Here is a 13,590-nt window from a genome sequence, read left to right as displayed (position 1 = left end):
TTTCTCCCCAACAGCCCCTCCCCCCGGGAGGCAGCACGCATAGAGACCATCGCGGGAAAGATGTGCTCATGTCCTGCAGGCCACACCAAGCAGCATCGAGACAGAGGTTGGCGGGGAAAAAAAAAAAAAAAAAGAGGGCTGCGTCCAGTCGACAAGAGAAACAAGGACCGGAGCAGGTAAACACCAGAGCCGCCAAGTCAAACCACAAGCCCTGGGGCACTTCCCCTTTGTGCTTCCTGAACTTGATTTTTTTTTTTTTTTAAACAAAATCTTTAAGCCAGTGCACATTAAAGAAATCACTTCCCTGAGAAGAGGCCGAGGCTCCTCTGGTCCTTCAGGGTGAGTGACCCGGGTCCCCCGGATATCAGCCCTGCCCAGCAAGAAGGGTGAGCGAGCTGAAGGGTCCCCGACTCGCTGCTCGTCCACCTCATATTTCAGAGGGGATGGTCCCACCAGGACCTAGCAACCCTCTGAGAGGCAAGAAGTGCTGCCAAACGCAGATCCGTCCTTTCTATTATCTAAAGTCAGACTGCCAGGCTTTGCACCTCCACCATTTGCTGGAATTAGAGAAATACTGAGGGACTGCAGGTGGCACCTCAGGTTAAGTGTCAGTAAAACTCTGTCGCCATCTGCTGGAGGGGAGGCAAAACTCAGGAGCCTGGACTGATCCAGGTAATGTACAGGGAACTAGAGTGGTATGACCAAGGTTACAACCAGAACATCAATGAGCACAGGGGGTAGCTGGAAGGCTTGGATAAGGGCCTTACTAATTCTGGTGACTGGCTTATTGATAAGATGGGGGCAGAGGGGGGTTTCGAGTTCTGAATTCAGTCTGGGACTCATATGAACCAAAGAGGAAGTCAACAAGGCCCAGAATAGTTGACCAACAAAGGAAGAGGCAGCGGCCAACTCTCATGTTGGCCTTTAAGCATGCTTGAGACAAATCTAGAGCATGATGAGAAGCACAGGATTAGGTAAAAGCCATGGAGGGTTTGGTTTCAGTCTGGGAAATTTATATAACTCAACTGCCCGAAATTGCAGAGAACCAGAGGGGAAGCCAACTGGACAAACCAGATGGGTCAATTAGTCTACTTTATTACTATGAAACCCAAGTTGAGCCTATATCCTCCTCCATTCCCCCTTCAAAGTCCTAATCCATGTCACCCCTTCAAGACACCCCTATAGCTTTAAAAATGGAGAACAGGAGCCAAACGCTCTGGTTTTATCTTTTTATTCCTATTTTACTCCTCAGTCCAGCTGCGACCCATATGCAGGATGGCACTGGTTCTACATGTCTGACCTTTGACCTCAGAAAGGATCTTTACCTCTTATTTCTTTTTTTATTACAAAAATAAAGACAGTACATAGTGCCACCTCACCAAGTTGCAGTTTGGCATTACATAATGGATACAAAAAAAAAAAAATACACCCAAAATTACCAATGACCATACCACAGTCTCGGTATGATTTATTTAATTTTTTTTTAGGTATTTGCTTTAATTATTACTTTGAAAGATGCTTTGTTTCTAAAACGTCTTACTCCAGCAGGGGGAGATAGGAAGCACTTTCCCCACTTAGAAATTTTTCCAAGGTTTTGCCCCCCGTGTTATGGGCAGGACTGAGGGATCCGTGCTGCTAAGAGACAAGAGGAGGCAGGTCAAGGGATGGGGAGATCTACCATGGACTCTTCCAATAAGATCGACAGGCCTTGAATTTTCATTCCGTTATATGTGCACAGCTCAATGTCCAGGAACAGCTTAAAACAAGGGGCTCAGTGCAGTAGCTATGGGCAATCAGCTCTGAGTAGCCCTTTAAACAAAGCTTTGTTTCACCATGGAGCGATGGCGCCCTCTTGTGGCTACTATTCAGACTGCCAGATAAAAGGTGGTGATGGTGTGGGGACCTGAATATTTTCCCTAGGTTTACATTCCGGTAACAAAGGGTTAATTAATGCAGTACCCCGCTCCCCAAAGAGCAAGGTTCAGGCACCCGTAATGCCCTAGAAGCCAGGAGAGAGGATGTGGGGGGAAAGCACATAGATGTCTGCTTATCATTTGAGGACGTGGAGAGTCCTGGAGAGGGAGCATGGGTAAAACCAGGACTAGAATTAATGGATTCCTATTTTAAAAAAAAAAAAAAGACTGGAAAAGTGAGAAGAGACTTAGCTAGACAGTACTGAGAGGGGGGCGTGGAGCAGCTGGGAAATATTTTACAACACAGGCCAAGTGCACGCATGCACCTCCACTGGCATTTTTCTGCTTCTGAAATGCAGGGCATGGACTGAGCAGGGAAGAGAGGACCAGTCCATGGGCAGGAGCTTTTCTAAATATAAATACCTCCAAGAAAATTCACACCGGCCATGCATCAACGCAGCACCAAGCTTCTGCCTGCGATTATAAATTAAAAGCTAAAAGAAAAATAGACAAGCTGAATTAACTTGGCTGGTGGGTGCATTAAGATTATTCGTCACTTCAGCTGGTCTAGCACACTCCCCCCCTTATGCTTGGTGTAGCTTTCGCACTGTAGGCTGGTCCATACCTTTTTAATATTACTACCCAAACTAAGGAGACCAAACTGCTTCCACATCATGAAGGGCAGGTGGAGCTAGGCCCGAGCTTTGCCTCTACTGACCCTTATATCCCGGCGCTAACCCCCCCTCACCTTACCAAGGACACAATGAATGAATCCACCCCTCATGATCCAGAGAAAGGACACGCACGTTAAAAACACTCACTCACCTTAACAAAGCTCCCCCTCACACCTCAGTGCCCTAAAACCGCCCAAGCCACAACCACCGCAGAGAAGGGAAAAAAAAAAAAGTGTATCTTGCCTACCAATGGAATATGGACCAAACCTTGACAAATGCAAAACAGTTTGGCCTTAAAAAAGCATCACGCTGCCATCACCCACCAAAACATCTCCACCTCTCTTCCTTTTGGGGGTTGGGGAAGCCCCTTAATTTTTGCTTTAATAATAAGTTCTGTGCTTTTTTTTTTTTTTTTGGAGGCAGGCCACCGTTTTTAAGTGGCTGAAGCACTGAAAGCCTTGCTGTAAGCACACGGCGAAGGAAATACCACCCCATCAGGTTTTTGCTTAGTCAACGTGGCCAGGGAAGGAGAATGCTTTATATATATATATATATATATATATATATATATATATCCTGCTTTCCAGTAGCACTTTACTCATTACAGGACGGCAAGCCTTGTTGCACACCTTGATCCACTAACCAGTTAGGTCATTCTCCCTAGTCACAGGCCGCCCAAGCCTACACAACCCCACATCGGCCAACAGCGCCCCTGGCTCTCTACTCCCCAGCTCACCCAAAGCCCACGCCCCCGGCACTGGCCATGGTTTTCACCTGTCCCGCACCTAAAGACATCCGGCCAATCTCCCTAACTCCACAGCACACTGATCTGGCACAACTTCCACATCCACTAAATGTTTCCCAGTGCGCCCTCCTTCATCCTACCAAATCTTAAGCGAATAAGTGCTGGATGGAACAGGCTACAGCAACGCTGCAGGCTAGGTCAGCATTTTTAATACCTTACTACAATGCTCCAAAAAATAAAAAAAAAACAAAACAAAAGTTTCATCCCGTGGACTTCTCTCTCCACACAGATCAAGGCGGCATGTGTTGATGGCAGGCCCCCCCTCCCCTCTTTGGGTATAAGGGCACCAGCACCGAAACCGCAGTGTCATTGACGCCGTTGGGTTGTAACAGTACAAGTTTAAGCCTGTGAGTCTATCCCACACTCTCAGCACAAATGCAAGGACGCATTCCCAACCCAGCCATAACTCCGGACGGCTAGCGTCCCAGAGAGACGCTTCTGGCTCTCCCGCGCTCTCGGACACCCAGAGCCTGCTCCCTCTCTTACTAGAATGAACTTCCTCAGGTTTCAAACCCGTTTCATGGCACGCCAGAGTCTACAATGAGGCAGCTCGATGCTACTTACAGAAAGGAACAGTGCGCAAAGTCGTACATCGGAAACACAGCTGTAATCTGAAGCAGTCCCACAGGACGTAGCTCCAGGCATTCTCAAGAGTTACCAGCAGCCACTTCAGCAATATGGACCAGCAAGTGTTGCTACAACTAAGAGGAATCCCACTGGCTTTCCAGCTTAGGTAAGAGGCAGAGAAGGCGACTCCCCCTCAGCTGAAGGCTTCTAGGTCAGAGGGGCCAGAGAATACACTTAGAAGCCACCTCTCGGAAGCTGCTTAAATGTTTGGTGGTAGACGTGGGGATGGGGTTAAGCTCTGGTAAGTTAAACTCTCAAGGATCTTTTTAGAGAGAACAGGCTCGTATGAGCACCGATCCTGGGACAAGAGCTGGAAAATTAGTTTGCACCCATCTGTGGTCAGTACTCAAACCCAGGCAGGCCCATGCCACTGGATGCAGGTGGCTTGGGGCTGTGACCATGGCAAGGTACAGAGGACTGGCCCCATGCACCTGAACTCCAAGCGCAGGAAAAGTACAGAGAAAGGCACAGACCTTTGCCCACCTAGCCCAGGACACTCCCCCCAGTATCTATAAGGGGGGGGGGGGGATGCGAGCACACACGGGTCAGCGCCCCAACCTGGTGGATCAAAGGCTGCCGGGAACACTCACATCACTACCACCCTCCTCCTCCAATGCATACCCCACCCATTCTCTTGTACACGTGAGCCCAGCGTGCACACACCAGAGCCCCTCTCTGTCCACCCTGCGCACAGGGACAGGGAGGAAAAGGGCCCAACACAGCGTCCAAAAGGCATTTCTAAAACCACCTCAAAAACCGCTCCGGTTAAGAACCGGGGGCACATGTCACAACAAAATCTACACAGCACAGCTTGGGGGGGTGCTGTCCAAGGTGACCTTACAGTAAAAATAACGAAGGAAAAAAAAAAAAAAAGCAATGCACTGGGCTATTGCAAATGCCAGGTGAGGAGGTCTCTCCTTCCCTTCCATTTAAATAAAAGAATAAACTTTATTCTCGGCCTCCCACACCTTGCCAGTCCCAAATATAAAAGCGCCAGACCCCCACATCCCCACCCACCCTCACACCTTTTCATTTAGAGGAAAGAAAACCCACGATGGTGCTGGGGAGGAGAGAACAAGTTCTTGCCTGTCAGCAAGTGTCCGGCGGAGATTGCACAGCGTCCCCCCCAGTCCAAAAAGGGTGGAAACGAGCAAGATCCAGACCTGCTGCAGGATTTCAGGCACCAGAAAGCTCCACCCCTGGTGCCATCCCTCCGCGTCCTCTCTCCTAGGTGAGACTAGCACTGGGAGGGGGGGGGGGTATTAGTGGTGCATCTGCCGTGAGAAGAGTGCCCGCCTGAGTCACACCAGTCACGTGCCAGGGTGGGGGTGAGCGGCCACGCATTTGATTGAGCGATTGTTGGACGTTTTGAGGTTCTTGTGGGTAGAGGAGGGGGGTGGGGGGTGGGTTTAGGTTTCTCTGGTTGTTCTTTGCTTCGCCACCCAAGCGTCGCCCAGTTCTCCGTTCAGCTGCTCCATGTGTTTGATCCAACAGCGGGAGAGAGAAAGGCAGGCCAACCCAATGACCTCTAACCTTCAGCCGATTTCTTTCCACTGCTTGTAGAAGTCCAGGATGTGTTTGATTTCCACACTGGTGCTGGCTGCACTTTGAAGAGCAGACTACAAAGAGAGGAGGGGGGGGGGGGGGGTAAAGAGGCAATTATATCTCCACACACAGGCATCTGCATACATACATTCAGATGGCACAGATCACTCTGAAATACCTCAGTAAGGGCCCCATGTTATTTAAAAACTGATATGCAGAGGCAGAGCGGAGAGTGTGGCGTGGCTGAACTCTTGTTCCCCTCCCTGGATTGTGACACCACAGTGGTTCTTAAATGTGATCCTTGTTCCTTTCCCGTCCAAGCCCCACCCCCCTACCCCCGCAAAAAAAAAAAAAAAAAAAAAAGAGACAAACAAAGATTGGATTTTCAGGGTAGCCAAGCCCAAAATGATCTTTGCTGCTTAGATTAAAATGTGCGCTTTTATATTTCAGGAACAGTTGCTGTGGATACCCTGGAACCCAGCTCACAGAAAGGCACCAGCCAGGTCACCGAGTGCAGCAACCGTGCCCGGAGGGAGATCTGAGAACCTGGCTTCTCCAATGGAGGCAATTCTGGAGCGATGCTGACCTGCATGGCTGCAGAGAGGATGCCAGGATCATCCAGCTGGACACCCGTAATGATGGTCACCATGCCTGCAGTGTCATCCTCTCCACTCCCCTGAGACACAGTCAGCTGTTTGCAGCTATCCAAGATCTTGTACAGATGCCTGCCAAAATTAAATGTCAAAAAATACAGCCCCCATTAATACACACAAATTTGTTAAGAACATAAGAAATTGCCATGCTGGGTCAGACCAAGGGTCCATCAAGCCCAGCATCCTGTTTGCAACAGAGGCCAAAACCAGGCCACAAGAACCTGGCAATAAACAAGGGAGTGGGCCCAGCGCTTTGGGTCACCCCTTCAGGACCTAGCCCAGTTGGCGCATGAAAGAGAGAGAGAGAGAGAGAGAGAGAGAGAGAGAGAGAGAGAGAGAGAGAGAGAGAGAGGGAGAGGGAGAGGGAGAGGGAGAGGAGAGGAGGAAGGAGAGAGAGAGAGAGGGAGAGAGGGAGAGAGGGAGAGAGAGAGAGAGAGAGAGAGAGATCGAGCCGGTCCTGGGCTTTAACGTCCAGTGCATCTCTGGACTCATCATTCCAGGTTCTCTGCAAAAACCCAGCCTGCCCTCAGGTCCTGCTCTCAGTAGCCACAGTTCACTCTCTTACCAGGCGTCCAAGTCCTGACGTTTCAGCTTGTGTCGCTCAAAGCTTTTCCCGGTATCTTTCTGGCAACGGATATACCTGCGGAGGAGGAGGAGACAGAGATTTGCAGGAGTCTGTTGTGTCAGATAAAAGGACTTGTAAGTCTGCCCAAGCACCCCCCCCCCAGGGACCCTTCTTTCCAGGCCATCTGCTGGTAATCTTCATGAGCTAGGTCCGTCAAAAACCAGAGGTCAGCCTGCAGCTTGTGGAATACAAGAACTTAGAAATAAGCAGATTGTTTCTGCTAAACTCAGGGCTGGGGAAGGCTGAAGCTTGGGAAGCTTATGACCAATAGGAAATGCATTCATTCTGGGCAGCTGGTGGGTGAGGGAAAAGAATCTGTAGGGTGGAGAACGACTAAACCGTTACCTGTTTCCCTTCTTGAACTCAGCCTCCAGGTATCGGATCCCATCCCTCGCCCCTGCGTTCTCCTTCTTCAGAAAGTCCAAGCCATCAATCACTGGTTGGGAAGAGAGGGGGGGGAAAAAAAAAGAAAAAAAAGAAAAAAAATCTGTGAAATGGCAACCGGTTACCAGGCGGAAGGAGCCCATGCCCGCGAGCTGTTTTACGGCCACCGCTCACACTCCAAGGTTAGAAAGGTGAAATTACTTCTTTCCTGATAATTTCCTTTCCTCAAAGTAAGGCAAGCCAGTCCACAGCAGTGGGTTGTGCACTCCAACCAGCAGGTGGAGACAGAGAACAAAAACTTGCTGACATCACCCCCATATAGCTCTGCTCAGGCACCAGCCAGCCAGTATTTCTCAAAAGCAAATTGTGGACACTAACCACTAAACATTAACAATAGCATCACATCCAACAAACACTATTCGTCTTAAATTTGTGGATTCTTTTCTTTAAAAAAAAATTAAAACAAACACTGGACTCAGCTCCTCTAAGAATAATCCCTTAGGACAATCAGCTTATCTTAGAAGAAGAATGCAACTCACTTACCCAATCTGTGGGAGTCCAGCTGCATGAAAGATCCTGGAACCTCATTCCTTTCTGGTCAAGGATCTAGCAACACAGAAGGAAGTCAGCCACGTCAAAGCAGCACTGGGGGGAAAGGTGGACTGGCTTGCCTTACCTCACACCTCAAGGAAAGGAAATTATCAGGTAACGAGTAATTTCACCTTCCTCTTCATCCAGGCAAGCCAGTCCACACCAGTGGGATGTACCAAAGCTACTCCCCCAGAAGGTGGGAGGCTGCCTGAGGCCCAAGCAGAATCCTCCCGCGCCACCACATCCAGTCGATAATATCTGGCAAACGTATGCAAAGACGACCGCGTCGCCTCTCTACAGGTCTCTGCTGGAGAAAGCAAAAACGCAATTCTGCCCAGGAAACCACCTGAGCGTGGGTCGAATGCACTCAGACTTCCCGGAATCCACATAGGCTGCTGCTGACGCTACTTCCTTAATCCAATGAGCCACCGTGCCCAGAGAAGCTGCCTCCCCCTTCACCCCCCGGGTGAAGAACAAAAAGCCTATCCAATTTCCGAAACTCATTCGTAACCTCCAGATAACAATAATTGCCGCCACATGTCCAACAGCCACAATTTCCTGTATTCCTGACCATCCATGTCTTTTATTCAAGGATGGTAACACAACTGACTGGTTCAAGTGAAACTCTGAAACCACCTTCAGAAGAAAGGCAGGTACCGTCCGAATCTGCACCTTATCCGGAGTGATAAACAAAAAAGGATCTCGGCACGACAAGGCCTGCAATCCCAAAATCCGCCTTGCAGAATAAATAGCGACCAAAGACTCAGGTCTTCAGAGTCAGTAACCGCCAAGAATACCCCGGAGAGGACAAAAGGTCGGACTCGCCAAAAAGGAGAGAACCAGATTGAAATCCCACAAGGGCACCGGGAAACGTAAGGGAGGTCTAAGGTGTTTTACTCCCCTCAAGAACCTAGATACGTCTGAGTGGGAAGAGAGCAGTCTCCCCTGCACGCAGCCCCTTGCCCCTCCAGCATGTTCAAGGCTAATAACTTACTCAGATCCTCTTGTAAAAATTCCAAGATTAAGGGAACAGATGCCGAAATGGACAAAGAAGTGTGATTCCGACACCAATGCTCAAACACCCGCCAAACGCAAATATATGTCAAGGAGGAAACGCTCTCAAAAGCGTTTCCACCAGTGCCCCCGAGTAACCTCGTTTTAAGAGTCTAGACCTCTCAAGGGCAAAACCATAAGACGTAACTGACTCAGACTGTCGTGAAAAATTAGTCCCTGCCGTAACAACCCCCCAAGAAGAGGGAGTTGCCAAGGGTCCCCATCAGAAGACGATGCAGAGCTGCATACCACAGCCTGCGCGGCCATTCAAGGGCCAACAGAAGCACCATGCCTGGATATTGTGCTATCTTCTGAAATTAACGGCCGATCATGGGCCATGTCAGAAACGCATAGAGTAACCACCCTTGCAGCCACAACTGGACTAGGACAACAACCTCAAGAGCTTGAACATCCCTTGTCTGACTGTAAAATCTCTCCACTTTTGCATTCTTGCGAGTCCCATTAGACCCAGGAAGGGACACCCCCAGCGATCCATGATAAGACAAAATACTTTGGGAGCCAGTTCCCATTCTCCCGGATCCAACTCGTGACGACAGATAATCTGCCTGCACTTTGTCTACTCCTGTTACATGGGAGGCTGACAGTGCCTGTAAATGAAGTTCTGCCCTAGGCAGAAGGATATCCATTTCTAGAGACTTGTCAACTTCGAGACCATCCTTGATGATTTGTGTACAGTCATGTTGTCTGACATAACTTTCACCGCCTTTCCTTCTAACCAGTCCATGAACTGAAGGAAGGCTAGTTGTATCACCCGAGTCTCCAGCTGATTGATGGACCCAAGTCGCCTCTTCGGGAGTTCACTGCCCTTGCGCCACCAACTCTTGACAGTATGCTCCCCAACCCTGAAGACTCATAAGAAAATGCCATACTGGGTCAGACCAAGGGTCCATCAAGCCCAGCATCCTGTTTCCAACAGTGGCCAATCCAGGCCACAAGAACCTGGCAAGTACCCAAAAACTAAGTCTATTCCATGTTACCGTTCCGAGTAATAGCAGTGGCCAATTTCTAAGTCAACTTAATTAATAGCAGGTAATGGACTTCTCCTCCAAGAACTTATCCAATCCATTTTTAAACACAGCTATACTAACTGCACTAACCATAATTTTAATGATAGGTTACAAATTTTTACTAGTAGGTCTGAAATTTCATTTTTTAGTTCCTTCAGAACTCTGGGGTGTATACCATCCCGTCCAGGTGATTTACTACTCTTCAGTTTATCACTCAGGTCTACCACAACTTCTAGGTTCACCGTGATTTGGTTCAGTCCATCTGAATCATTACCCATGAAAACCTTCTCCAGTACGGGTACCTCCCCAACATCCCTCTTCAGTCAACACCGAAGCAAATAAATCATTTAATCTTTCCGCGATGGCCTTATCGTCTCTAAGTGCCCTTTTAACCCCTCGATCATCTAACGGTCCAACTGACTCCCTCACAGGCTTTCTGCTTCGGATATATTTTAAAAAGTTTTTACTGTGAGTTTTTGCCTCTACGGCCAACTTCTTTTCAAATTCTCTCTTAGCCTATTTATCAATGTCTTACATTTAACTTGCCAACGTTTTTGCATTATCCTATTTTCTTCTGTTGGATCCTTCTTCCAATTTTTGAATGAAGATTTTTTGGCTAAAATAGCTTCTTTCACCTCTGTGATGACCTCCAACCAGTCGGGAGTCTCCAGATCCATACTTCTTTCTAGATGCTCCCTTTTCAACCAGAGAAGCTTCCGATTCAGCTCTGGCGGCAGGGCCAGCATCACATTATACTCCTGAGATTGGGGATTCCATTGAGAAAGGAGAGACTGCTGCAGAGGATGCATATGAGCACGCGCCCAAGGTACAACCTCTGTCATTGCAGCCATAGATCCCAATATCAGCAGATATGACCAGGGATGGGCCGATCGCCGCATGCAGGGCCTGGACCCCAGATCTTCTGAAAGCGAGACTCCAGGCGAAACACCTTGCCTTGTGCCGTGTCAAACCAGACACCCAGATACTCCAAGACTTGAGATGGCTGCAGGTTGCTTTTGGCTAAGTTCACTATCCACCCAGGTGCCGCAATAACTGAACTACCCTGGTAGTCACCACTGGGCTCTCTTCCAACGACTCGGCTCTGATTAGCCAATCGTCAAAGTATGGATGAACCATAATGCCCTTCTTTCCGAGGGCTGCGGCTATGACTACCATCATCTTGGAAAAAAGCCCTGGGTGCTGTGCCCATACCGAAAAGCAACACTTGGAACTGGTAATGCAGATATCGCTGATGCTGCTTGCGAATTGGAATATGAACGTAAGCTTCTGATAGGTCCAGAGAAGTGAGAAATTCTCCCTTCTTCACCGCTGATCTTAACATTTCCATCCGAAAATGAGGGGCTCCACGAAGTAAATGGAATAGCGCCCTGTGCCCTCCTGATCTTTTGGAACTAGAACCACTGCCTTTAGGGCAAGCATTGGACTGCTGAGTTTTTTTTCGACAGAGTTGCAGGGGGAAACCATAAAAGTGTCAGAGAGGATGTACTACTTCCAAACCCCACTGGTTGGAAGTTATGTGGGTCCACCTTCAATAAAATTGAGACAGGTGACCGCCTATCTCCAGCACCAGAGGATGGACCCTCAAAACTTCATTTGGAAAAATGCAGGGTTCCAGAGCTGGAAGGCGCCATCTTTGCCTTGCGCTTCCTTAGCCGAAAGGACTGAGATCTCTCACATATCAGAGAACTCTGACTACTCGAACCTCTGGAGGAGCAAAAATGCCAAGAGCTCCAAAAATCGCCCCTTGAGAAAACCAGAGAGTCAACATCTTATCCTCCAGCAACTGAGGAAATTTTGACTCTCCCCATCGATCCGCCATCTTTTCTAACTCCTCCCCAAACAGCAAGCACCCCTTAAAAGGTAACTTTGTAAGGTTTGATTTTGAAATAGTATCAGCAGACCAGTTCTGTAGCCACAAAAGCCTTTAGGTTGCAGTCACCAAAGCCACCCCTGAAGCCTCCGTGTGTACCATATCATAGCCAGCAACCACCAGGAAGGCAGTTCCTGGCTCCAGGTATGGCTATTCTCTCCCAGAGCTTCCTGGGCTAACTGTAACCCAGCCCTGGCCACCATACAACAGCAAGCGGAGTTTTGGAGAATCATGGTCATCGCTTCAAAGACCTGCTTCAAAATACCCACAATCTTCAGCTCCTGAGTGTCTCTTAAGGCCGCACACCCTTCCACCAGAATGGTCATCCACTTCGTCACAGCATAGACTTATGCGTCAACCTTAGGAAACCAGAGTTGCTCTCTCGCTTTAGGGTCCATAGGATACAATCCCGCTAAGGAGCGACCTCCTTTAAAATTAGCTTCAGTGTGCTCCATTCCAATTCTATCAGCTCCTGGTCAGCCTCGTGCAAAGGAAAAAACCAGGATGCCTTGAACAAGCCGATCATTACAGGGTTTCGCTTCGGACCTTTGGCCGCTGCTGGTAAGATCTCCTCCCACCTAAGAGTTTTCAAGGTCTGTAAAACTGAACCAGACATCTTGTCCTGTGAAAAAGCCACAGCATAGTTCTATGAGGCTCAGTATCTGGGGGAATCTCCCCTCTTCCAATAATGGATTGTCGGAAACCCTCCCCCGAGGATCCCTGTCCTCGCCTCCTTCTCTTCTTCCTCCTGGAAGGAAACAAGGACTCCCTGGAATACTTTCTAGGTCTTAAGGAGGGAGACTTCTGAAGCAGGCGATGCCCAGCCTCTTCCCGGGGAACTCCTTGCCTCTGACAGAAGGCCTGGAAGCCCCTTAAAAAATTCCATCCACAAAATGGCAGAAAGATCCATCCCCGGGATAGGCAAGACCCTTTCGGAGCCCACTCCCAAGGGGATTGGCAGGAGAGGGGGGTGGGGGAAAGACTCCTCAGCAGCTCTGGTAGAAGTCGCCACCACAACCTGTGCCTGTAAAGCGGGGGCCCCAGAGTCCCAGCAGGAACAAACTCTCCTGTGGAGACATCCTCCTGGGCCGCCACACACTTTTGGAACACCCTGAGGGACCTCCTGGGACTAAAGACCCTAAATATGGCATGCTGAGCAGATGCAAAGCTTCTTCCCACGCTGCTCCTCCCCGATGTCATGTCACACACACTCTTCTCTTCCTCTTAAAAACTGAGCAAATGTGTCCCACCACGTGCCTCAGCAGTTCCTGGCGCCTGCCACATGTGGCTCTGCTGCTGGAACTTTGCAGATTCTAAAATTAGCCCCGCAGCCCTCCTGAATCGTACGGCTGTCTGTTGCCCAGCCTGCAAAAGATTGCGCCGTCACCCGCTCCCAGGACTGCTCGATGCGCGTGCTTTTCTTTTTCCCCCACAAACTTTCCACAGACTAAACCGACAAAATAAGAAAGAAAGGTAGGGAGAGAGTAGAGGGAAAAAAAGCAGGACTCAAGGCCTCCTTACCCTAGCAGATCTCTTCTGCTGCCTGGAGGGCGGGCTAGGGCCGCAGCCTTCACCTCACTCCTTTTTTATTTTTGCCTGTCTCCTGAGATTGGTTCTCAGACATTCAACTGAGGGAGGGCGGGCGCCGCTGCCCAATCCAGGCAGGCCAAGATCCACAAGCACAGATGCATGTCTGCCACCTGCTGGAGACGGAGAAAATCTGGCTGCTGGTGCCTGAGCAGAGCATTATGAGGGCGATGTCAACGAGTCTTTGCTCTCCATCGCCACCTGCTGGCTGGAG

At 49.3% G+C, this 13,590-nt stretch overlaps 1 protein-coding gene across 1 annotated transcript in view; it reads right to left on the bottom strand.

Moving 5' to 3' along the window:
• Positions 1-1,215: 1,215 nt before the first annotated feature.
• SMG5 (SMG5 nonsense mediated mRNA decay factor) overlaps positions 1,216-13,590 on the bottom strand; it is a 49,541-nt gene continuing 37,166 nt past the window's right edge. The window contains exons 19-22 of the mRNA XM_029580435.1: positions 7,188-7,278; positions 6,783-6,857; positions 6,151-6,289; positions 1,216-5,638 (exon numbers count right to left, since the gene is read on the bottom strand). Of these exons, the coding sequence (XP_029436295.1) occupies positions 5,555-5,638; positions 6,151-6,289; positions 6,783-6,857; positions 7,188-7,278 (389 nt within the window). The 3' untranslated portion in view covers positions 1,216-5,554. The remainder of the gene's footprint in view (positions 5,639-6,150; positions 6,290-6,782; positions 6,858-7,187; positions 7,279-13,590) is intronic.

The sequence above is a fragment of the Rhinatrema bivittatum genome, chromosome 16, assembly GCF_901001135.1.
Source record: "Rhinatrema bivittatum chromosome 16, aRhiBiv1.1, whole genome shotgun sequence".
Lineage (NCBI taxonomy): Eukaryota > Metazoa > Chordata > Amphibia > Gymnophiona > Rhinatrematidae > Rhinatrema > Rhinatrema bivittatum.
The sequence above is the reverse complement of the archived record's forward strand: the minus strand, read 5'-3'. Positions and strand labels throughout refer to the sequence as shown.